Raw genomic sequence first — 25,962 nt, forward strand, 5'->3', positions numbered from 1 at the left:
GTAAGATAAAATAAGATTTCTTTCCGAAAAAATGACTTCGTTAGGGATCTTTCCAAGGGTTAGAGATAAGTTGCTGAAGATCATGAATAAGTTTTTTGAAAAAAAGAGGAATTACCTAGCAGTTTTAGGAAAACTCTCATTAAGTACGTCCATAAGAAAGGTTATAAGAGTGAGGGTCTTAATTACAGAGGTATTAGTCTGGTTTCTGTAAGATCTCATAAACAAATTACTTAGTATGAGTATAATTTTAGACTTAGAGATGCTTTAGATAAAATTTTTAAAGAAGAACGGTGGAGTTTTTGGAAGAGTAGAGGATGCGTCGACCAAATTTACATTCTTAATAATAATTAAAAAGTGCCTTATTCATTAAAATCCTTTAGTCATCAGTTTTATAGACACTGAATAAGCAATTTAATTCAGCTGATAGAAGAGTTTTAGTGGTGGCCATATCTTTGTATTGTATACCAAATAAATGCATTAATGTAATGAGTGTTATTTATGAGAATAACATTGCTGCGGTTGAGGAAGGAAATGAATTTAGTAGCGGGCAGGTTTGCGTTTTATCCCCATTTGTTTGAATTATTTTGATGGACTTTGTCCCAAGGAGATCAGCAAAGGAATCAACTGGGGAAAACTCTCCTACACTTACATTATGCTGATGATTTAAGCATCCTAAGATTAAAATGTTAACAGTGAGCTAACAGTGTTAACAATGTTAACATGGAATCAATGAATGAATTTTTACAAGTTTAACGAGTTTAGGGTGCAAGAATAGGTCAAAAATTAATGTCAAAAAGAGTAAGGCCAGGAGTAAGTGAAGGCCAAGAGGTGATGTTGGGTAATGAGAAGATGGATCAAGCGGACAGCTTTACTTACCTAGGTAATATTATTAGTAAAGATGATGGGTGCAGTGAAGATGTTAAAACACCCAGGGTGTTTTTTACAGTTGAAAAACATTTAGAAGGATAGGAAAATAAAGTCTAAGAATCGAGATCTGAATATTGGAAGCTACAGTGATGACAGTGGTCAAGTGCGGTTCTGAAGCGTTGGCGCACTAAAAAACAGAGGAGGATTTTCTATTTACTTTCCAGAGAAATTGTCTAGGGATAGCTTCGGCTACCCGACTGGCTGACCGTATCTCAAACAGTCGACTGTGTGGAAAATAACGTTGAATCACGCTTTTTAGAGCTATGAGAGAAAGAATGAGATAGCTAGGACACGGTCTGCGGATGAAGGATAACATACTTCCAAAATTTGTCCTTGTTAGCTAGCAGTCTAGGGCCAAAGGAATAGCAGGTCTTCTCCAATTGGGGTGGGAGAATGTTGCAAGGAAAAATTTAAGGGAAGTATGAACTTCTTGGGAAGGTATAAAGAGAGAGCCTTTGAATGGACTGGGATGGAGGAGGAACATGCATATATATACATATATATATATATATATATTAGGTTTTATATATATTATATATAGGTTATATATATATATTAGGTTAGCAGCAGGTTTTGTAGTAAATCAGGAGTTAAGCAGGGTTGTGTTCTATCCCCCTTTATATGCATCATTTTGATGGACTTTGTCTTCAAGAGCAGAGGAAAAGCAATGGTCGACCACGGAATCAAATGGGGAGGAAGAACTCCCCTGAACTTAGATTATGCTGATGATTTAAGCATCCTAGAGGAAAGAGTGAACAAAATGAATAAACTTTTCGAGGTTTTGTGAGTTCAGGGTGATATAATAAGTTTGAAAAATTAATGTTAAGAAGACAGAATAGAAAGATAAGTCTGCAAACAAAGATTAGAATTCTGGAAGGTACAGTGATGACATTGGTCATATATTGATCTGAAGCATGACCACTCCATAAAGCGGACGAAGATTTTCTAGATATTTTCTAAAGGAATTGCCAACGGATTGTTCTAGGTACCCGGTTGACTGACCACATTTCACACCATTGGCTGGACGAAAAATGTGGTTTAATCCCGTTTTCTAAGACTATAATGAAAAAAAGTTCAGATGGCAAGGGCACGTTCTGCAAACGAAGCATGAAAGATTGTCGAAGATTGTCCTTTTTGGCCAACCGTCTAGGGATACACGGAAAGCAGGTCGTCCTCGTTTGGGCTGGGAGGATGTCATAAATAAAGATTTAAAGGAAATGGGAACTTCCTGGGAGGGTGTAAAGAAGGAGGCCTTGAATAGATTAAGTTTGAGGCGGAGCATGTGTAACTCTATTGGTCTCAGGCGGCTTGGTGCTGCAGTGAGTTATTCGTAGTAGTAGTAGTAGAGTAGCTGATCTTCAGTTCAAGTCCAATTTATAGATCGCCGTCCTACTAAAAAATGTTGAAATGCTCAATTGTTGAGCATTTGGGATGACACAAATCTAGAATCTAGATCAATTTTCATGCCCAGATCCAAGAATAGTTGCCCAGAAAATTTATATAATTAGCTCTCTGGCTCTCGGGATACAAGCGGATGGAGACATTAAATGAACCCATAATTAAGTTGTACACGCTTTTATAATTTTGCTTAGTGACCGTTTTGTATTCTGCGCCCTCTATTTATAATTAAAAATAGCTAGTGATTTTCAGGCGTAAATTTAGGAATTTTAGAAACGAGCAGTTTAACATAGAGCATATAATTGTGTAAGTTTTTATGCTGCTTTAGTATTTGAATGACTAATATAGTATATTCAGAAAAATAAAAAAACTGGGTAAAATTCTAGATGAGCTACTTTTTGCTATCTTGGAAAGTGGTTAGGCTAGGAAGAAAACTTTCAGGAATGGATCTACAGACTGAAGTAGGCCAATGACCTGGGAAGATATTTTGAAGTAGCCTACCAACCTTCCCCTTTAGAGGGCTATGATCCTTAAAAATAATTTCTTATAAAACATAAACTTGTAAAATAGATCTTCTGCTTAAATGAAGTAACCTACAATGAAAATATTTTCTGTTTCACAACTTTGGTCAACCAAAAAATTATGAAGTCAAAAAGATCTACAAATATATTTGTTTAATTTAGATAAAACCATAGTAAGAGTTCTAGTTAATTTACTTCTTGCTATCTTGGAAAGGGTTTAGGTTAGGAAAATGAAACTTTCAGGGATAGGCCTAGGTCTACAGACTAAAGTATGTCCCAGGAAGGTATTTTAAAGTACCCACCTCTACTCCTTCTCCCTCTAGAGGGCCCTGAAATTTGCCTACATGACAGGTCTATACCTATTGAAATTTTGACAGAACAACATTTTACCTTAATTTTCTGTTACTAGTTGATTTTTCTCTGCCTTTAGTTCTAAAAATAAAATTCCTGTTATTTGAGTAGAATTTTGAGCCATATCAATGTTTTTTTTCAAAATTTAGGAAATGTATTTGCATATCTTTAAAACCTTATAGGCCTAAAATAGATTTGAGCAAAGTTATGAAGCTGAAAACACTTGTGTTGTACTTCAATTAAGCAAAAGATCTTTTTTTGCAAGGTTTTACTTTTATAACATACATATTTTTAAATGTCACAAAAAGTTAGGGCCCTCTAGAGGGAGAAGGGTAGAGGTGGTTGCTTCAAAATACTTTCCTGGGAAATACTTTAGTCTGTAGACCCATCCCTGAAAGTTTCATTTTCCTAACCTAAACCCTTTCTGAGATAACAGGAGGTCAATTAAGTAGAATTTTACCAAAACCATTAATACAGTGTAAAATTCTACCTAAATAGCAGGAAATATATTTTAAAAATTAAAACCAAAGAGAAAGAAACTAGAACCTAGAAATTAAGGGAGCCTACAATGTTTCTTTGTTCAAAATTTGAATAGGCATAGCCTGTCAAGTAGGTTTGGCAGACTTTTAAGACTTAAAAATCAGAAAAGGGCTAGCATACCTTCCTTGAGTAGCCCTTGTTTCTGGCCTTAGATTCAATACTGAAAGTTTTATTTTCCTGGCCTAATCACTTTTTAAGATTAGAAAATGTAGCTTATCTAGAATTTTGCCAAAAATTACAAGGAATGTGGTTTTAATGTTTAGCCTGGATTTTTGGTAAATTTATAGCAAACCATATAACTAGGTTCTGTATAAAGTGAATATTCCACTTGATGCCTTTATTTTATGCTCTTTACAAATATATTAATTGCTTCTACCTTAAATTGATATTTAAGCACTTTTTTTTAGCTCTTAAAATGATAAATTTTCAAAAAATTATGACAGTTCATATAACTAACATACCAATAAAGCAAACATACCACTTGATGCCTTTTTTTTATGTTCTTTACCAATATAATAGTCACTTCTGCCACAAATTCAAATTCAAGCACTTTCTGATCTCTTAAAAATGACAAATTTTCAATTAAAGTACAAGTTATTCATCATTTCTGACAAAATAATACTATGTTTTCTCTGCATCATTTTTGACAAAATAATACTAAATTTTCTGAGTGCAAAGAAAAAAACGCCATAACATTGGTAAAATTAATTTATCCAAATTAATGTTGGAAAATCAGTGCTTGTGGATTATATAACATTAAAAAAATGGATTTATAATGAAACGGTAAGTTTGAGATCAATGTTTTAAAGTTTGAGAGAAACGTTTTTAGCCTTTTTTATACCCCATATTTAGGCCATTTTTAAGAGCTCAAATGTGCTTAAATCTGAATTTAAGGCAGAAGCAATTATTATCTTCATAAATAGCATAAAAAAAGACATTGAGTGGTATATTCACTTTATACTAAAGCCAGTTATATGGTTTGCTATAATTTTACCAGATTTTTTTGATCAGGTTTTATGACAATTGTTGATACAGTGATTCAGCATAGCTATTTGGATAGTGTGCTAGCTTTTCCTAAAGAATTTGGCTCTGAATAAAATTTAATGGTGAAATTCCAGTTTTGTGACTTCTTGCTATCTTGGAAAGGAGTTAGGTTAGGAAAATGAAACTTTCAGGGAAGGGTTCACAGGCTAAAGTATATCCCAGGAAGGTATTTTAAAGTACCCACCTCCACCCCTTCTCCCTCTAAAGGGCCCTGAAATTTGCCTACATGACAGGTCTATACCTATTGAAATTTTGACAAAATAACATTTTACCTTCATTTTTAAATACCAGTTGCTTTTTTGCTGCCTTTGAGCTGTATCAATTTTTTTCAAAATTTAGGAAATGTATTTGCTTATCGTTAAAACCTTATAAATTAGGATTGAGCAAAGATGTGAAGCTGAAAACAAATTTTTTGTACTTCATTCAAGTAGAAGATCTATTTTGCAAGTTTTCACTTTTATAACACATATATAATTTCTTAGACCACACTGCTTTTCCATTTACAAAAAAAAAAAATTGAAGAAAAAACGGGTTTAATTTCTTATAAAGCAGTGACAACAAAATAAAATAAGAAACTACACTTTAGCTAACAAAAAAATAAAAATACTCCAAATATTTTGGCCCCACGTCTGGGAGCCATTCTCAACAGAAAAAAAAACAACAAAAAAGGAGAAAATTACAATAATTTAAGACTATTTTTAAGAGATTATAAAAATGCCACAACAACTAAACCAACATAAAAAATATAAACAATCAAATATATAAGAAACAAAAACTCACATTTTAAAACAAACACTCCCGCAACTGACTGTAACTTTAGAAAAAACTGAAGTAATTGTTTATATTGGCACTTTCCTCTATCACAATCAATGTATAAATGGGAATCTATTAAAAATGAAAGATATAAATACTTGCAACAATACGAAAAGAGGTCACCCAACCCCAAATCCAACCAAAATCTTACAGGTTAATGAAACACAATTATGAATTATAAATTGAATGGATTTTTTCATTTGCTATTTTAGCTGCCGTCTGTTGACTTCTTACAGCATTGACCATGCTTTGACCTCCGTTTGCAAGGTTATTACTTGTTTCAGGACAATTATGCAACTCAATACTCATTGAAGTTTTTGACTGGTCTTTAATTAAACTATTATAAATTGAATTTATTTTAAATTCCCCTTCATCTCTATTGATACTAATACCCCCATAGATAATCTTTTTTATTTCTATAATTTCTCTGAAACTTTGTAAAAGTCCTACAAACTTATCAACAATTTTTGTCTGATCAAAAAAAAACCATGATGAGGAAAATTAAACACGTGATCCGCTATAGCGGATCACGGCTCCCGGACGTGGGGCCGAAATATTCGGAGTATTTTTATTTTTTGGTTAGCTAAAGTGTAGTTTTTTATTGTATTTTGTTGTCACTGTTTTATAAGAAATTAAACTCGTTTTTTCTTCAATTATTTTTTTTTTCGTTATAACACATATATTTTAAAAGTCAGGACCCTCTAGATGGAGAGGGAGTGGAGGTAGGTACTTCAAAATACCTTCCCATGACATACATTAGCCTGTAGGCCCATCCCTGAAAGTTTCATTTTCCTAACCCAACCCCTTTCCAAAATAGCAGAAAGTCACTAAACTAGAATTTTACCAATTTAATAAATAATTCACAAACCTTGGTTGAAATATCCACATGCTCAATGTTGCAAAATTTTTTTTGGCAGTTACATATTATATAATACACACTCAAGAACTTGTATTGCAAACATGAGACAATACCTCGTTTTCACACTGTCTATACCAGACAAAATTAGCTCTGACTTGGTGGGAAACTACATTACAGCTATATTTTAATTAAATATATAGTTTGTATTTTGGTTAGGTTACATATTTAATATAATGCAATCTGGGCAGCCCCTCCCATAATTCTTTTTTGTAGCATAGTTTTCATAATCTTTTACTAAAGTATTGTATTTTCATCATATTTTGTTTTATTTCATTAGCATTCACTAAACTTCACTTCTCAAGTATGCATAAGTACCATTATTTTACTTATTTTAATGGAGAGCATACAGAGAAGAGCAACTAAGTTTTGTGCCCTATACCAACAGCTTCCCTACCCTGAATGTCTGCATTGCCTGAATATACCCACATTGGTTTACCAGCAGCGCAGAGGAGATGTCATTTTTGTCAAGAAAATGCAACAAAATAACCATGACAAGAGGCCACTCAATGAAGCTGCAACAGGAGCCCTCCAGATGTAGAGAGAGGACAAACTTTTTCTCAGTATGTGCTGTCCCAACTTGGAACAGTCTTTCCAATGAGACCATCACTGGTGAATTGATTAATTCTTTCAAAAATGCAGCTGATTTGGAGTGGAGTAATGCGGAATGGAAGTACCAGTTGGACCCTTCATCCCATCACACCCACTAATTGTGTCACCTCATCAATTCAACGGCAACATGTTCTACAGGAGGATGCAGTCCACCCTTTCTTGCTGTAAATGCAATTTATGGTAATTTAAGTAAAGCTAGAAGAAGACATGTTTTCAAAACTCATTCCAGTTGGCCTGTCTCATTCTCTAGGTCTAGACCACATGGTAATATTGTAGTCTTTGAGTTCTCCTAAAAAAAAACACACTATAATAACAAAAGTAGTAGCCTAAGCCTACAACTTGGCACCCCAATTAGCACTTTCCAAGCATAATGGTCACTATCCTGATAATGACCCCTCCCCTAAATGAGACTATATAGAAATCCACTAGAAAAGACTAAGGTAACAGAATTTTTTTTTAGATAGGCCTGTAATTTATAGAGCATTTCTTTGAACAGATACTCATGCTTTTTTCTATTTTTACCCACATTTATTAAACTGTTTTTGCACAATGTATTTACCCAGCTATTCTTATTCATTCACAATGATGAGGTGTTACCAGGTTAAGAATGAAATGGCCATTAATAAAGAGATGTCATTTATCATTCAGTATTATTTAGTTCTACACCTGTCACTATTAGGAGGGAGGAGGAGGGCCCAATTACTATGGTAATAAGATAAATTTTTAATTACTGACCCTATCTAAAGAAAATATATTAGATAAACAAAAATATTACCATTAAATTCTATGTTTTATGCTCTCCAAATGTTATAATTCTGGTTCTGACAATGCACCAAGCCCCCTTGTTGGCTCCAGATTTAGCCATATAAAAGCTAGAAGAAAACACTAAAACAATGAAGTTTATGCTTCATAGTATGTAGTATGTTTCTACCAATAAAATTAATCTGATTTTTCATTGACACTTACTTTTTTAAAATCATTTCAAATAATCTTCTTTTCCAACCATTCAGTAAATATTCAGTTAGTATTTAGTTAATAATTAGTGATTTGCCTCCTTTGAAAGAAACATAAAAATATTAATAATACCATTAGATGCCCTGTACAATGCTGTTTTTTTTATATCATGGTTGTTTCTTTGACAAACATACACCTACTCCCTGATGATTGCTGATATGGTCTTGTGATATGTCATAGGTTCTGTCAAAATTGGCTTGTGCCACTTCAACTGAATGAAACTTAGTTTTGTATGGAGTGACGGAATAATAGATATTAACACATAGTGTAAATATAATTATATCGAAACAAAAAATTTCATATAAAAATATCAATTGGTACAGCTTTTAATTGCAAAGCATTTTCTTTGAAATAGGCTAACCACTAAATATCCAGCCAAGTATTGTCCAAACATATGGTGTTCTACCTTATTTTTAGTTGAAATCATGGGGCTGATAAATGGTAAAATTGTAGTGTGTGAGCTCTTCTGACAGAAGTGCTGTAATAACAAAAGAGTAATTCTATTTGATTTTATATTCAAAAATCTATCCAAATATAAAGGTTGATATTGGTAAACTTTTAGTGGTTGACCCCTTCTAAAGGAACAATATTAATAAGTTAAAAGAAACACCATTAGATTCATTATTCTGTCCCCCCCTTAGCCACAAGGAACTTTTTTCTTTGAGGATATGAGCAAGGTAAAAAACTGGTTTCCATCTGTTAAAACCATGATTTTCAATAATGAGCATTTGACTTTACAGTCGATTGAAATTTTGGAAACGTATTTCATGTATAGAAAGTGAAACCTTTGAAAGCTGTAATTTTTGTTTAAACAATATTGCTATCCAATTTTTAATTACAAAAAAGTGGAGGTAACCAATGTGCTGAGTAGCTGCTGCACAAAGATGGCAGAAAACTCCCCAAGACCTCCCAGTAAGTGCAACAAATTCATATAACATTTAAACTGTTTAAGGTAATTTTTAAATTGAGTTGTACATAATGCTTACAATATATATAAATTTATACAATTCAGTATAGTTCCAAAGGACCAAGGTTTGCTTAGTGAAAAGAAAGACAGTTTTTTAAGAACTTTATTTTTATTTTATTCTGCCAACCTTTTTTCATGTTTGTACTGACAAATTATTTTATAATTTATTATAGAATATAATTTATCATAAAATTAATGGGAAAAATTTGGAGGGTTAGTATAAGCTTAAATTATGTAGAGCAATAGAAGCCAATGCTGTTTTAATTTTACTTATTGGTTTGTTTTTTATTGATGAGCCTTCTGATGATTAACTATATTTTTGTAGGCTCCTGTGTTTTTATCTTTCTTGTATTCTGCTTATTTATCACATAACCATAATTTTTTTCATATTATTCTGTTTAACTTCTTGTTTTTCATATAGTGAAAATTCAATTTAGTTTTCTTTGAAAATATGCCCTTTCTCCTAGCTGGAGACAGGATACATTCTATTTGGTAGCTGGTTAATGCTTGGGTCTGGCTGGCTCATTTTTACAAATTATTATTTGTAGTCACATTAAATTTCTATTACATTTTAATATATCAGTAAATTTAGCCACATTTTATCAGCACATATTTGTAACTACATTTTAGTTTATCTTGTATTTTAGTGTATTAGTAGGTTCAGTCACCTTTTGTCTTTAAATGTCTGTAATTCAGGTTAATTTCTTTTAATATCTTGGTTTTTTTTTATCATGTTATGGTCTTTAGCCACATTTTATTGGAACTTGTTCTTAATGATTATTTTGCTTTTTATGATCTAGTATTGGCACGTGTACTTATATTTTGTCAAAAAGTGTTTTTTATTTACAATTTATTTTTTATTATATTTTATAGTAATGTCAGTCACTTAACAAAACATAATTTTGACTTTAAACAGACACTGTTTGACTTACAATTTACTAAAATTCAAGAAGTATATTCTCTTATAAAACAAAAACACTTTAGATTTAAAAAATCTAGGATATTTGCAGAAACAATGTCTCCATCTAATTTTTAATTGCCCCAAATAGATATCATCAGTGAGCAGTCTATGAAAACGAATTTGTATTGTTGCCATGAAACACTAAAAAACTTTTTGTTCTTGTATTTGATAGCATTTCAATTAGAGTGTTTGTCAATAATATGACTGCTTAACTTTATTGTATCTTCAATAAAGTAATTAGTACTTTATTAGTACCTTAGCTCTTAACTTTATTAGTACTTTTCTTTATTGTATCTTCAAGCTAACCACATTTTATTAGGCAGTATTTGTGACTTTTTTCTTGGTTATATTTTGTTATATTGTTAATTTTATCATTAAGTTTAGCTACATTTTAGCTACAAGTTTAGCTTATTACCTGGTATTTGCTGTCATTCTTTGTTTTCTGTTATATTTTAGTATCTTAACAAGTTTATCTCTATTTTAGTCTTCTTGTAATATTTTAGGGGTATCAGCAAGTTCAGCCATATTGCTCGGTTTAGCTTCAGAAAATCTCATTGGTTAATAAAATTCTACATAAAGGTGTATGAGCATTCTTTTTACTGAGAAATATAAAGAGCAACAGAGCTCCATAAAGAAGCCTATTATGTCTAGAGCATTAATCCCATCTGAAAGACCAAAGCCCAATCCTGCTCTTTGGGAGGCCTTGAAAGAGCATATACATAAGGAAAGACAGAAGAAAAAGCTTGGTAAGTCAATTTCTTTTTTAAAAATAATTTTTGGCTGCTATGGCATGTTTATGAAAGCTACTTAGCAGCATGGCCAAGCCTAACTCTGCTCTCTAGGAGGCATTGGAAGATAATTTGAAAGTAGGAAGAAAGAGGAAACACTTGGTAAGTTGACTTTTTCTTTGGGAGAATGTTGCCAGCTATCAGGACATGCTTTTTCAAACTGCTCAGTAGCAATGCCAAGCTTAGACCTGTTCTCTTGGAGATTTGAAAGAGCATTTACACAAAGAATGGAAGATAAAAAAAAAACTTGGTAAACTGGTTTTTTCTTTTCGAGAAAGTTGCTGGCTATCTGGACATGTTTTTTAAACTGCAGAGGAGCATGGCCAAGGTTAACCCTGCTCTTTAGAAGACCTTGAAGGAGCATTGAAATAGAGAAAGAAAGAAGAAGAAAATTGGCAAGCTGATTTTTTTTTGAAGAAATCTGATAGCTGCTTTATTCTCATTAAAAAACACCTTTGGTACTTCTATTGAAAAAGTAAAAACCAACAGAATCACCCCTCTAGATTTCAGAAAATGCATTCTGCCCAACTCTAAAACATTTAGTGAATTCACGCCCATGTATAGATTCTGTTTGTGCATAGTCGCATTGTCGCCAAAGTTTAAATATAGAGAGCTAAAAGTTTAAAAATGCCAAAGTTTAAACATAGAGAGCCAAAATTTTAAACATAGAGAGCCAAAAGTTTAAACATAGCAAAACGTTTAAACATAGAGAGCCAACAGTTTAAACATAGAGAGCCAAAAGTTTAAACATAGCAAAACGTTTAAACATAGAGAACCAAAAGTTTAAACATAGCCAAAAGTTTAAACATAGAGAGCCGAAGGTTAAAAAAAGCCAAAAGTTTAAACATAGAGAGCCGAAGGTTAAAAAAAGCCAAAAGTTTAAACATAGAGTTTAAAGTTTAGCATAAGTTTAAAAAGCCAAAGTTTAAACATAGAGAGCTCATTTGTAAAAAATGTTTTGACTAAAAACTTTTTATTAGGCTATTTTTACTGGCTGAAAATTTTCATAAAAAAAAGTCATAATGGAAGTTCTTTTTACAAGCTCAAAGTTAACATAATAACAAAAAGTAAGTGCAACGATGGATAAAAAAAAGGTGGTTCTATTTGGATTCCCTTTCTGACTTTTACTTAAGAAATTATGTAATTAACTTATAAAATAGATATACAAATAACATAAAAAAAAACAAATGAGTGAAAGCACATTTTTTTGTGCATGGTAATTCATCTTTTTCTCTTCAGGTCTTATTGTTGTGTATAGGACCGAATTGCGTGTATAGTATAGTAATATAGCTTTCTAGGGCTATAATGAAAGAAAGGTTGAGAGGGCTAGGCCACGTTCTACGGATGAAAGATGACAGATTACCGAAGATTGTCCTTTTTGGCCTTCCTGGGAAGATTGTCCTTTTTGAACTTCCTGGGAGGGTGTAAAGAGGGAGGCTTTAAATAGATTAGGCTGGAGGAGGAGCGTGCGTAGCTGTGTTGGCCTCAGGCGGGTTGATGCTGCAATGAGTTATTATTAGTAGTTGTATAGTAATATATATATTTATAGTAATTTAGTAATTGCCTGTTGTATAAAGTTTGTTCTGTGTATAGGACCAGATTTATCTCTTTGGTCCTATTTCTTTGTATAAGATAGATAAGATAATATTTATTTTTGAAAGGCTGTCACAAGCTGTAATGGAGCCGAATTCGCTTAGTATGTCAATTAAGAGAAAGCAAAACAAAGAAACAATAAATACAGCAAGACAAAGTAAAAGAAGCAGAAGCATCAATCAAGCATAAAAATGTTCGTTAAAAACTTAAAGCATTAAAAAAAATAGTCCATGTCCAAGAGCTAAGATTAATTTATGTGATTAATGGCATAATATAAATAGAGGGAGGGAGGGAATACAATGATATTACTTTATTACAAACAACTATCACAGTCTAAAAGAAAAAATGGGCAAATTCATATTTCAATTAAAATAATATAAACATAAAATAACAATTGAAATCAAAATGTGAATTAACTGTGAAAATGTAAAAAATAAAATATAAAGGAAATATTTACAATTAAAAAAAGGTTTGTGCAAACGACTAGGTTTAGATAACTTCGAAGACCACACTGCCTTTCCATGACGAAAGTAAAACAGTTCAAAATAGGGATGATACCTTTTTATTGACAGTGAATAGATATAAAATTATTTAACTGGATATTTCGAACACATATACAGTGTTCATCATCAGTTTTACTGCATCATCAGAGTTTTACTGCTGATGATGAACACTGTATATGTGTTCGAAATATCCAGTTAAATAATTTATATCTATTCACTGTCAATAAAAAGGTATCATCCCTATTTTGAACTGTTTTACTTTCGTAATGACTAGGTTAGGAAAGAAATAAATATAACAAGTGGGCAGAATAAAAGTGATCATAGAAAAAAGTAGCCATAATTATTGAGACCATACACCATCAACTAAAATAAGGGATAAAGGAGTTTTAAGACCAAATATAGGTATACATAGTATAGTAATATATACGTAGCTTATAGTAATTGTATACAGGACAAATACTATTTTTTGTGTATGAGCAACTGTATCTCTTTGGTCCTGTTGTTGCATATATAACCGAATTGTATGCTTAGTTGTGTATAATATTTTGTTGATACTATACATATACTTTATGCACAAAATATTATAGTAATGTTACGTGATTTAATTTTGTAAAACTTCAATCCTGTTGTGTTGTTCAAACCGTCTCTTTCTCTTGACCTGACTCTTTCTCTTGACTAGAGCCGCCCTGGCCGAGTGGGTTGGTGCGCTGGATTCGGGATCATTTGTCTGAGAGGACGCGGGTTCGAATCCCAGTGTACCCAATTCTTCAGTTTGGGACGGGGGTCAGTGGCGTGACCCTGTAAGCTTAGCCAGAGTCGACCCAGCTCTAAATGGGTACCTGGAGAAATCTTGGGAAGGTAAACAGGAAGGGTGTGCGAAAGCACAGGTTGGCTGGCCCCCAACCCCCATTGCACTTCCTGGCTGAAGGGCCAAGAAACAGAGATCAGCACCGCTGGTACGGACTGTAAAGTCTAATGCCGTATCCTTACCTTATTTTTTACCTTTCTCTTGACTCTAGCCTAATGTTTCTTTTATTTTTTGCTATGTTTTGGTCCCATTTATTTTACCCGAATCTCTCCTAGCGTATTTTCATGCTACAGTGGAGCACAATCACAGCTCAATGTATTATAAACGTCTAAAGCTTTTACCACGTTAACTTTTTCGACAAGTAACCAAAATATATTGTATCTATGCTGCTTCGAAGCATAGTTTCCAGTTTAGACAGCTTGTGACAAAACTAAAGCTTTACCGTTTTTTTTTCATATTCTGGGGAGGATTGACGCTTGTTGTTAAAATTGGGGACAGTTGTCTGAGCCATAGGAGATATGATAGTCTTGCTGTCTGAGCCCATAGATATTGAACTTCCATCAGAGTTGGCGCTTTTAGCAATAGATAATCGCAAAACATTTTTCAAAATAACAACCACAAAATAATTTAGTTGATCAGATAAATTGTGCTGAAAGTAAAGCAATTATAGGAAATATCACACAAATCATGAGATATGGAGGGAGACAGAAGTGGCCAGACGAACCCCTCCCCTTATTCTGACTTGCATATATACTTGAAGCTCGAGGACTTCTTCTTTGATTATATGTTTGTACCCCTCAGCCCCTTAGACCTACCCTCCCTTTTTCTGCTTGAATTAAAATATGCAATTTTACTCAAATTGAATTTTCTACAGAAAGATTTAGGACGACTTTGGTTTCCTGAATAATTTCAAATAAGTAATTCTTTTCCATTGCTGAACTTTTATTTTTGGTTTTGTCTTAAAAAAATGCCATTTATTCACAAAGCTTTTGGGGGACTGATCTCCTGAAAAAAATTTGTGCAAGAACCTCTTGAAACACATGGAAACATAGAAAATCCTTGAATTTTTCATATTTTTTATAAATAGCTTTCTTAATCCTGCCTATTTGGCCAATGTAGATTAGAATTGGATTTGAACCAAGTTGTTCACCTGGCTTCATGTAAAGCTTTTCAGATATATTGTTTCTTATTACTCTCAGGGGTAATCTTTTATTGGGACAAATGTGCATGAGAATATTAGTTGGGCATTTGAACGTGCATAAGAACGTTCTAAAAGTATGTAAGAAGGTTGACTACCATGCAAAAAGGTTATTATCTCGAATAAAATGTTGAGAATCAAAGAGGCCTTAAAATTCAGGACTGAAAGTATTAATTTCTAAAAAGCAGCAGGTTTAACTTCATATTTTATTGTAGAGGAACAGCTAGATGAGGAGGTGGAAAGACAGAGAAGAGAAAAGGAAGATAAAGAAAAAGCAACAGCCCTAACATTGGAAGAGACGAAAGAAGAGATAGTGAAGCTAGAAAAGCGTCTTTCGGAACTACGAGAAGAGAAACATCTTCTATTCAACAGACTGAAACAGGTTCTTCATGAAGATGAAACGAGAAGAAGACAAAAAGAAATTGGTATCAGGTAGGAAAGCCGGGTTGATAACTGAATAGGTATAGAAGGGGATATTCACAACAGGGTATAACTTAACGGTAGAAAAGTGGTATTCATGAATATCCAATGGAAGCAAAGCGAGCTTGCTAGAGTGTCTCATGGGACCTATTTCAGCTTCGACGGAAAACGCAAATTATTAGAAAGTTGACCATGCTTCCTTTTTTTTGCATCAGGTTTCACGGCACCATCATTTTACGACAAGTTTTACTATTAAGATAAACATATGTAATAGTATTATTCCTGGATCCCCTTTGAATGGAAAGTTTGTCTCTCTTGGTAGTTTTCTCTTAATTTTTTTTCTTTTTAATTAAGGTTACTACAGGCTGTTTTGCCGGGTTGCAACTACTGCTGCAACCGTGACTAAGAGAAGGCCTATTTGGAATAGTATCCGCTGGGATGTCATTCCACTTGACGGTAGTATATCAAACAAAACTCGCTTTTAGGCATTCCTGGCAGGTCTTTGCTGTAGTTAATCCTGATGACCAGTACCAGGTGTGTGCATCTCTTTAGCTGCTTTGTGAGGTATGAGCTGCAGCAGCTCCCCTAATAAAGTATCGTGCATATACTTGTAAATCACCCACATAAATGTCATGTCAAGATACCCACTGTAATAGTCGAGGGGGGTTGGTAGTATATTTAAAAAGCTGTTGATGGTCTGATTGCTCAATCTTGGATTAGCTGGAGAGGAGTAACACGGGTCTTTTGGACAACAGTTCCAAAAGAGGCAACAACTCTAAAAGCGACAACAACCCCAAAGTATTTAATACCAGGCCTAACTTGAGACTGAACTAATAAAAAGATGGGTCGATTGGGAGAGATTTTGCATCAGAGGGTGATCTCCTCTCATGACTTCCTTCTTAGTAAGACGACTTTACTTCACAAATGGAAATTGTGAAGTAATGGAAATTGGAATGGAAATTGTGAAGTAATGGAAATTGGAAGTCTCGCATCGTTATTGATTTGTCAATTATATACTTGCTTAACCTATGTATTGGCATAAATTGACATAATGTAAATAAATAAATAAATGATTTATTCCTCACGGCTCCAATACAAAATTTGCACATAACTGACACCTTTTTAAAAGAAAAATGTTATGGCAGGGCGATGAGCGGATAGTGTAGTATGTATATGCAATTGGTATAATCGGGTCTCAATTATAAGTTAGCAAAAGCAAAAACAATTATTTTATTCCGCAAAAGCAAAAATAATTCAGTAGATACATTTTTGCTTGAGCACCTACGCTTCTTTGTGTCACTCAAAATATCTATGTGAATATGCTTGAATATTGGTTATTCAAAGACTATAACATAGGGCTAAATCCAGGCAATAGCGTCAGAGGGGGGGGGGGGGGCAAAAGCAATTATAGTTAGGTCCTTAGAAACACTGTTAATTTCATGACATTATTGATTTAAAAGATAAAGAAATTATTAAATTTTATTTTTAAGCCACTAGGGTTAAGATTTGAATTTAGTGCTAGAAAACGCTAACAAGAAATACTTTCCATATTGGATACAAAGTCCCTAAATATAGATTAAAATAGACTTGTAACGAAGATGAAAGAAAGAGACAAAAATTAATTAGTATCAGGTAGTAAAGCAGGGTATACATAAATTTAAATGGGTTCCACTTGAAGATAAACATTTAGGAGACAAAAATAAATCGTTTCTAGGTTGGAAAGTATTGGAGAGGGTTTGCTTATTTGCTTGTTGTTTTTTCATTGAAGGTTTTCAACCGATATAAATAAATGTGCTCGAAACGAGTCCTAGCCGAAAGTAAGCACAAAATACTGTGTGAGATGGACCTAACTCGGACAGGCAATCTGGATTTCGTTTTTCGGGAGACTATCTCCAAATTTGGGCTGCCGAAATAGATTTCTGCACTCATACCTAGTCCTTGCCGTAAGAAAGCGTATACAGTACTCTAAACTGTATGGATATACTCAGGTACATACTCCAGATTTTTTGGCGGGGGGGGGGGGGGCAAAAAAATGGTTTCCTCCTTCTCTAGAAAATTTGGAAATTTGATGTATTCTCTTCCGTTTATGTTAGTTTCCTATGTGTTAGTCTTCAGATGAATGTTAAGATGTCTTGATGTCGTTCAGACAGCAATGCAGATTTTTATTTTCTTTGGGGCGGGGGCACTACTTAAAGTAAGACGAAAAAAATAGTAAATAATATATTTAATATAAATATAAGTCAGACGGAAAAATTAGTAAAAAACATATAATGAAACGAGTAAAAACGTACAGAATATAGAAAAGATTATAGGGAAAACCGTGCAGGTCTCCTAATTTTGGCTCTGAGATAAATTCATTGAAATCAGTTCATCGATTCATTGATACTTCTTTTGAAATTATTGGGACAGTCTAAAATTTGGGGTAGAGGGAGGTCTATCTCGGGTTTGCACCTAGTCGCAGCAATATATTTTCTTTTTTCAGGGAAGTCCCGTCTTTGTCAAATTCAATGCATCATGGCGTTTCATTGCCCCAACCAATGAATGTTACCCATGCTCCAGTTTACGGCGTAGCTCCGCCTACTTTGCTCGTACCTGCTAGCCAAAAGCCGCAGCTAAGTTATAAACAGTCATCCTTGGGAATGGGATCACAGACAGCTATGTCACAGGTAGGGTTCAATAGTCATAGTTATTTTAATCAATGTACTTCCTATTGCTTGCATATCTGTTGTTGAAAATAAAAGACACCTTAAATAAAAATAAAAATAAAGGTATATACTTATTCTATTGTTTAGAGTATCTTTTAAATACATTCTAAGACCATACTGATTATACATGACGTTGGACAAACGAGAAAGAAAACAATAGATAAAATAATTAAATAACCGAGGGTAATATTTTATTTATTTATTTATTTTCTTTATTTCCCTCAAAAAATGAGGAGTACGCTACAATATAGTATAAAGAAAGAAAAAACAAATGATAACACTTACAATCAAAACCTACCAAATATTGATCAAATACTTAAAAAAAAAAAAAAAAAAAAAAAAAAAAAAACGATACTAAAACACTTGCTAAATAGTTTAGCCTATAAATCATGAAGAGCCAGAACTGTTACTAAAAAACGGAAATAAATTGTGGCCTAAATGGTTAATTTTCGCCTTATCTTCGAATATTTTATATTTTTTCTTTATACAGACTACAGGATCCTTCACATTAAGCTTTAAAACAATCTCAGTGTTACTAAAAGAAAGGGGGAACCCAAATAAAAATTTACAAAATTTAAAATAAGAAACTTTAATGGGCGAAAGATCAGAAGGTCTGAAATTTCGGAAGAGGAGGGACGGGAACAATACGTGAGGCAGAGCAACAGCGCTATACATACGACCAAGGACGTCCCGACGATAAAGACCCCGAAAACAAATTAAAAGACCAAATGCCTTGCGTAGTTTCATCTGAACATGCTGAACCAGGACTGGTTTAAAATCTCTTTTCGAAGCAGCATAAGGTAATCCCAAATAAGTAACTATTGGCGACGACTGAAAAATAACACCATTGCCGCAATCGAGAGTCGCCCTGACATTATCCTCTAAACAATTTACAACAAAAAATTGACATTTTTCAAAACTGATAGAAAGGCCCAAACCTTTTAAACAATTAACTAAAATATTAAAATTAGAAACAAGACTAGACTTGGACCGGCTTAGAAGGATAATGTCGTCAACATATGCAATGTAAGACAGATTTCGAGATAATGAAACAAAAGAGCAGGAAAGAGAATTAAGGGCAGTAGCTAAACAAGAATTGAATATATAAGGAGAAATAATTCCTCCTTGTCTAATTCCTCTACCCACTTGAATTAATTTGGACTGAGATGAAGACGAACTCGGACAGATACGGATCTTTAAATCAGAATACCAAGAGCGAAGGACTCGTATGACAGCTAGGGGCAATTCAGCATGGATTAAAGTGAGCAGAGCAGATGCATGAGAAATGCTATCAAAGGCCCCTTTGATATCAATCAAGAGGGCGTATAGCGGTTGACCAGAAATTATCGCTTCTTCAATAACTTTGCTGAAAGATGCATGGGCGTGGTCACATCCCAAACCTCTCTTGAAACCAACTTGATTAGAACCAGTATCAAGAATTTCAAGAAGATCCTTCAAACACAACTCGAACACTTTCCCAATCATAGAACCCCTAGTAATTATATCAGCCAGTGGACAGTCTACTGGCTGATATTACCCTCGGTTATTTATTTATATTATTTTTTTCTTGTTTTTTATACGTAGAGTAGCTTTTCCCATTAGCTTAATTGATTTTCACGTCTGAGTAGGCCGTATACGTCTACTTTTTTTTTATCGCTATTGCACTGTTTTTTTCACCGTGTTTACACTATGATTTTATTCATGGAATGTTTGCTGACTTCGATCTTATTTTTCAGCCATAAATAAGACCATAATAAGACTTAATGGTTAAATAAGACCTTATGGTTGTCATATAATTAGTTCTTTGACCATTTAATGCAGCTAAAATTTAAAATAAATATTGTCATCCGCGACACAGTAAAACTAAGTTTGCATAAATCAGGTTTTAGAAATTTACGATACAAAATTTTATAGACTTCCGATTCATATAAAGTAACTATCACAGACGTTAAAAGGAAAAGAAAAATGTAGGGTTCTACTTTTTGAGGAATAGGGACAGATCATTCCCCCCTCCATAACAGGAAATTTGACATCGCAATTATTTACAACTTCAATCATTGCTTATTGTCTTCATTCATTGTCTACCTCAATGATTAAGTAGGTTTGGATACAATATTAAATGCCTTTGAAGCAGGTATATCTGTGGAAATTCATTTCCGGTAGGGGGGGGGGTTAGGTTAATTATTGGGAAGTTGTAAGGGAAATCGCCGGAGCCGGAGCAAAAAGCCCCCTTTGGGCCTCTGACGATTTCTTGTCGTCTTTTTGAACAAATACTCTTTCAAATGGAGATAAGTCCATTCATAAAATGGCGAAAGCAGATACGAAAGTGTGGATCTTCCGGCCGTAGATACAGCGATCTTCATCAGCAGATACGCTCTAATTTAAAAATACCCAATTTATGGTATAGTATGATCGGGTTATAACATTCTTTATATAAAATATTACTGAAATCTATGTCAAAATTACCTGAAAAGCAGTTCGATAGGTGCAATTGAGAATTTTAGTATCTCCCTTAAATTATTTATTATATTAAATTATTAATAAATTCAAACTTAAAAAATCATTTACTTATTGATGTGATTTTTTCGCTGGCAAAAGATATATGTAGAAAATATTATATCATTTATGTCTCATTAAGTCTTCGTTCTTCTATGTGATTTTATTGAAATTGTATTGAAGGATAATCTTATTGACGATATATAAAAGAATGCTATTTAAAACGTGAAGGTGTAAATAGTCATGAAGATGTAAAAATCTAATAGTTTTAATGTATTATAAAATAGTACTAAAAAAAGTCCTTTTTTATAGATCGTGAAAGTAGTTATTGTTAATTTATTTTGTAAATAAAGTATTGCCACAAGTGGTAGCTGTGATTCTACAATATTAATAATAATAATAATTTATCCCCAGTAAATAACAGAAAGCACTGAGAAATACAATAAAAAAAAGAAAAAAACAAAACAAACAATAGGAGACTGACAGAAATGACGTTTAACTGGCATCTAGAATCATTTTCAACAGGAATCACATGGCATCTGAAATTTATATTTTTCTTGGGAAGTTGTTTAATTGTAAGCTCCCAAGACTTGAGGGAGGGCTACTTGTTCTATGCTCACTCTATCTGCCTAATCTGTTCGTTCTTTCGTTTTCAGATTGCATGTTGCTTAATTTGGATAATATGTTTGATTTTTTATTGAAATGCAACATTTTTGTTTTCTATAGAACTGGAATCACATGGAATCTGAAATTCAGATTTTTGTTAAATTTCTTAAACTCAAGCCACCCTGACTCGTGGGGGGGGGTCTTGTTCTATGTCTAGTTATTTTGCACCATCTGTTTGTTCTTTATTATATTTTTTCCAGACCGTAGGTTGCTTTAATTTAAGGAACATAATTTATTTTTTGTTGAACGTAAATTGCACTGGCCTTTTTAGGGGGTGGGGGGAGGAGGGGGAGATGGGTGGCACCATAATACATATCTGGTTATTTTGTTATAGGTAGTTCTTGTGTAAAAATTAAGGAAAAACAAACATGAATAAACAAGTAAAAACTACGTATACTTGGAGTAGGACCAGGCTGCGTCTTCACCTTGCCTGGTATTTGGAACCAGGATAGTATCCGGTATTTTTGTTGGGGGGGGGGGGTGCAAAGGTTTTTTTTTGGTGGGGGGTACGAAAAAAACTTGTAAAAACGCATCAAAGCTTTGTTTATATTCATTTTTTGTTACGTTTTTACGAGTCCTACAAACATTTCGACGGGGGGGGGGGGGGGGTCAAATTCCCTAATCCACACTGGATACGGCCTTCTTTGGAACTCAGATATTTTGTGGCAATTTGTTAAACTGTTAGCACCTCAGACTCACGGTAAACATTTTCAAGCACTGTGAGACGTCAACATACAGCACCAGACATTTTATAATAGACATATCAGTAAAAAATTGGCAGTTAAATTGAAACTGTCTGCATACCTGGATGACAGGTCATCCATTTTTTTGATTAATCTTAAATACATCGTACCATCAAGAATTGCTACTGTTAGTAATTAAATCAGAGATGGTGAAAAAAATACTTGGGAACCTCAAGAACAGCGCTTGGGTTTGCTATTTATCAAAGATGGAGAAGATCAATCTTCAAATGGATGTCGAAAACCGCAGATGCAGTGGAAAAAACGCTTTATATAGTCGATCAAGCATTATCTTATCAAATTGCCCCTTTAACCTGGGAGGATGCTTGTAGAATTATCTTAGAAGGAATCAAATATAATCCGTTTCATGGCCCAATGGATGTTTCAGATGGAAGGCCTTACTGCTTAAGTAAACTAGAAGATGAAATTTGTTGTTGTACCATTGAGTCTATTGCTCCATAGACTACTACTACTACTAATAACTCACCGCAATACCCTGCCGCCTGAGGCTGACACAGTTACGCACGCTCCTCCTCCATCCCAATCCATTCAAAGCCTCCCTCTTTACACCCTCCCAGGAAGTTCCGAATTCCTTCAAATCTTTCTTTATGACATCCTTCCACCACAACCACGGACGACCTGCTTTCCGGTTAGCCCTAGACGGTTCGCTGAAAAGGACAATCTTTCGCAATCTATCATCCTTCATCCGCAGAACGTGCCCTAATTATCTCAACCTAACTCTCATTATAGCCTTAGAAAGCGGGATTGAACCACACTTTTCATTCAGCCTACGGTTTGAAATTCGGTCAGTCGGCCGAATTCCCAGAACAATCCGTAGGCAATTTCTCTGGAAAACATCTAGCAAATCTGCATCTGCTTTTCGGAGCGCCCATGCTTCAGAGCCACGCTTGACAACTGTCATCATTGTAGCTTCCAATATTCTAATCTTGGTTTGCACACTTATCTTCCTATTCTTCCAAACCTTTTTTAACTGCGAAAAAACACCCTGAGTCTTGGCTATTCTACTTTTAACTGCTTCACTGCTCCCACCGTCTTTACTAATAATACTATCTAGGAAAGCGAAGCTGTCCACCTGATCAATCATTTTGTTGCCCAACGTCACCTTTTCATCTTCACTTATTCCTAGCCTTAGTGACTTAATCTTCTTAATATTTATTTTCAAACCTATTCTAGCAGCCTGAACTCGCAAAACTCTAAAAGTTCATTTATTTTGCTCCTACTTTCATCTAGGATGCTTAAATCGTCAGCATAATCAAAGTCAAAGAGTGTTTTTCCTCCCCATTTGATTCCATCGTCTCCTATTGCCTTTCCGAATCCATCAAAATAATCCATATAAGGGGCGATAAAACACAACCTTGCTTAACTCCTGATTCAATACGGAACCAGCTGTTGACCTCATTTCCCACCTTAACCGTAGCAATGTTATTCTCATATATAGCACTCACTTTAATGTGTTTGTCTGGAATGCCATACAAGGATAAAACCTTTGCTAAAGCTCTTCTATCAACAGAATCGAATGCTTGCTCATAATCTATAAAACTGAGGACCAAATGCGTTTGATGACTCTGGCACTTCTTAATTATTAACCTAAGAGTGAAAATTTGGTCTGCACATCCTCTACCCTTTCTAAATTCACCCTGTTCTTCTCTTAAAACTTTGTCTACAACATCTCTCAGTCTAAAAAGTACCATTTTACGAAGTAATTTGCTGCCTACAGAGACCAGACTAATGCCTCGATAATTACCACACTCACTCTTATCACCTTTTTTATGCAGTGGTTTGGTTAAGGTTTTTTTTTTTAAATTGCTAGTTACTTCTCCTTTTCAAAATCATATTCATGATCTTTAGCAACTTATCTCTAATCTCAGAGCCGCCATATTTAAGAAACTCATTCACCACACTATCAGCACCTAGAGCCTTATTGTTTTTTAATCCTTTTAGTGTTGTTGCTAATTCATCCTCACAAATAAATCTTCTTTCACATCCAAAGTATCACAAACTTTTTATTTTCCTCTATATTTTTTCCTAAAACTCTCAGTTTAGCACATTCTCAAAATGTTCTGGCTATCCCTCTTTAACCCTTTCCTTGTCACTTATTGCGGCCCCTTTCCTATCTTTGACTGGAACAAGTCCAGATTGACTACTACCTCTCAATTTATTAACATGCCAGTAAAATATTTTACTATAATGCCGTCTAGCTGCATCTTCCAGATCCTCGTCAATTTTATCCATGGCCTTCACTTCACATCTCCGTAATTCATATTTCAAAGCTGTCTCCACTTTCTTTACATTCGTTTTCCTTTCATGTGATCTATCACTCAGATATTTCTTGTACAAGCCCCTTCTTCTCTGAATTAAACATGAAGCTTTTCACTAATATTTTTTGCCGCGGTCCTAACTTTCTCCCCAGGACACTAGCACTTCTGGTATTTGCTGCTACCCTGGAATAAAGTGGTTAGATACTGTTTTATTTTAGGTGTCTCGTAAATCAGATATTCTGGTCACAGACCGACTAAACCTGATACTTTGCCTGATTTTCAAATGCCAGTAATTACAGTAATAGACATATTTAAGTTGTTTAATCATAATTATATACATTATATTAATATATTAGTATATATTAATAAAAAAGTTTATGATTATATATTATTAAAATTATAATATTATAAATTATAATTATTATTATTTTAATAATATATTTTTAATAATATATTATTAATTAATGATTAATAAGGTTTAATATATTAATAAAAAAGAAGAGAGTTTCTGTTTCTGAAAGTTTTTTTTTTTAAGTTATGGCGAGCGATGAAGGAAAGAACCAAGAATTCTCATAGCTTTATTTTGTGTTATCTAGAGAGGTTTAATATAAACTGTGAATGTATTTAAATGATTCATTGGCTTGGATAACGGAAGTTCCGAGGAAAGAGTGATTCTATTGTTATTAAGTGATTTCAGTGAATCTTGGTGGCGCATCCGTTGCCCCGTCTCAAGAGCTTATTTACCTAGGTTTATCTATTGGAGATTTAATATCTTTAACAAGAGGTTATTGGTAGCTAGAACTGAAAAGAAAATCCGGGCTGCTTATGCTTCTTTAGTGCTGTCGCAAACAAAAAAGCGTCTCGCGAAAATGTATAATGCTGTTGTTCTTCCCCATGTTTTGTACTTAGCTCCGTTCACAGTTATTCTGAATGAAAGTGATAAGAAGCAGATTAGAAAGCTGTTTTTCCGTTATACCAAGTTTCTTCTGAGTGTTCCGATATGGTCCCGTAGCACCGTACTGAAACAATGTGACGGAGTTCTCGATCCGATCTTACAGCTGCATAATTTATATGTAAACTTGTCGTCAAAAGAGGTTTTCCACCCTTTGAGTGGTGTACTTTTTTTTTAAAGTCTAGTTTATTCCTGTTTTTATTTTGTATATGTTTGTTCCTATTTTTGGATATATCTTTCTTTTTCTTTTTTCTTCTTTTTGATACTCATCACCATGCCTTCGTGTTATTGACGGGCTATAAAATACATTCGTTCATTCATTCTATTATTGTGATTCTGAAGTGATTTTTATTTTACTTTGACTGTTTAGTCAGGACCTATTATTTTAGACTTCGAATCGAACTAGAATATTAGGAATCAGGACAATATTTTTGAAAGCTATTGGAGTCGGCCGTGTAGAAGGCTTGACAATTTAGAATTGCATTCTTGAGTTTATTTACTCTACGGTGTGGAACTAAACAATTTTGAATAATAGCTATTTCTGGAATAACGCATTTTAATTAAATGTCTCGTTTTTATATTTCATGATCCGTATGCGATATTTAATTTATTTTTTATTTTGAAATAATATTTCAAAATAATGTTTTAAAACTAATTTTTCGAATTGGACAACATTTGACTGACGAGACAATACAGCGTTGCCCAGTTGAATTCAAAATGTTAAAACATTATTTTTATTGGAATGTAAAA

The 25,962-nt window shown here is 33.7% G+C and overlaps 2 protein-coding genes across 3 annotated transcripts in view; both read left to right on the forward strand.

Annotated features, from left to right (window-relative positions):
• LOC136041046 (ubiquitin-like modifier-activating enzyme ATG7) overlaps positions 1-25,962 on the forward strand; it is a 567,744-nt gene that overhangs the window by 148,941 nt on the left and 392,841 nt on the right. The gene's annotated exons all lie outside the window — the stretch shown is intronic.
• LOC136041007 (G protein pathway suppressor 2-like) overlaps positions 2,535-25,962 on the forward strand; it is a 49,349-nt gene continuing 25,921 nt past the window's right edge. For both annotated transcript variants that reach the window (XM_065725503.1, XM_065725502.1), the window contains exons 1-4: positions 2,535-2,631; positions 10,568-10,810; positions 15,170-15,386; positions 17,857-18,040. In XM_065725503.1, the coding sequence (XP_065581575.1) occupies positions 10,648-10,810; positions 15,170-15,386; positions 17,857-18,040 (564 nt within the window). In that variant the 5' untranslated portion in view covers positions 2,535-2,631; positions 10,568-10,647. The remainder of the gene's footprint in view (positions 2,632-10,567; positions 10,811-15,169; positions 15,387-17,856; positions 18,041-25,962) is intronic.

This window comes from Artemia franciscana, chromosome 21 (genome assembly GCF_032884065.1).
Source record: "Artemia franciscana chromosome 21, ASM3288406v1, whole genome shotgun sequence".
Taxonomy (NCBI): Eukaryota; Metazoa; Arthropoda; class Branchiopoda; order Anostraca; family Artemiidae; genus Artemia; species Artemia franciscana.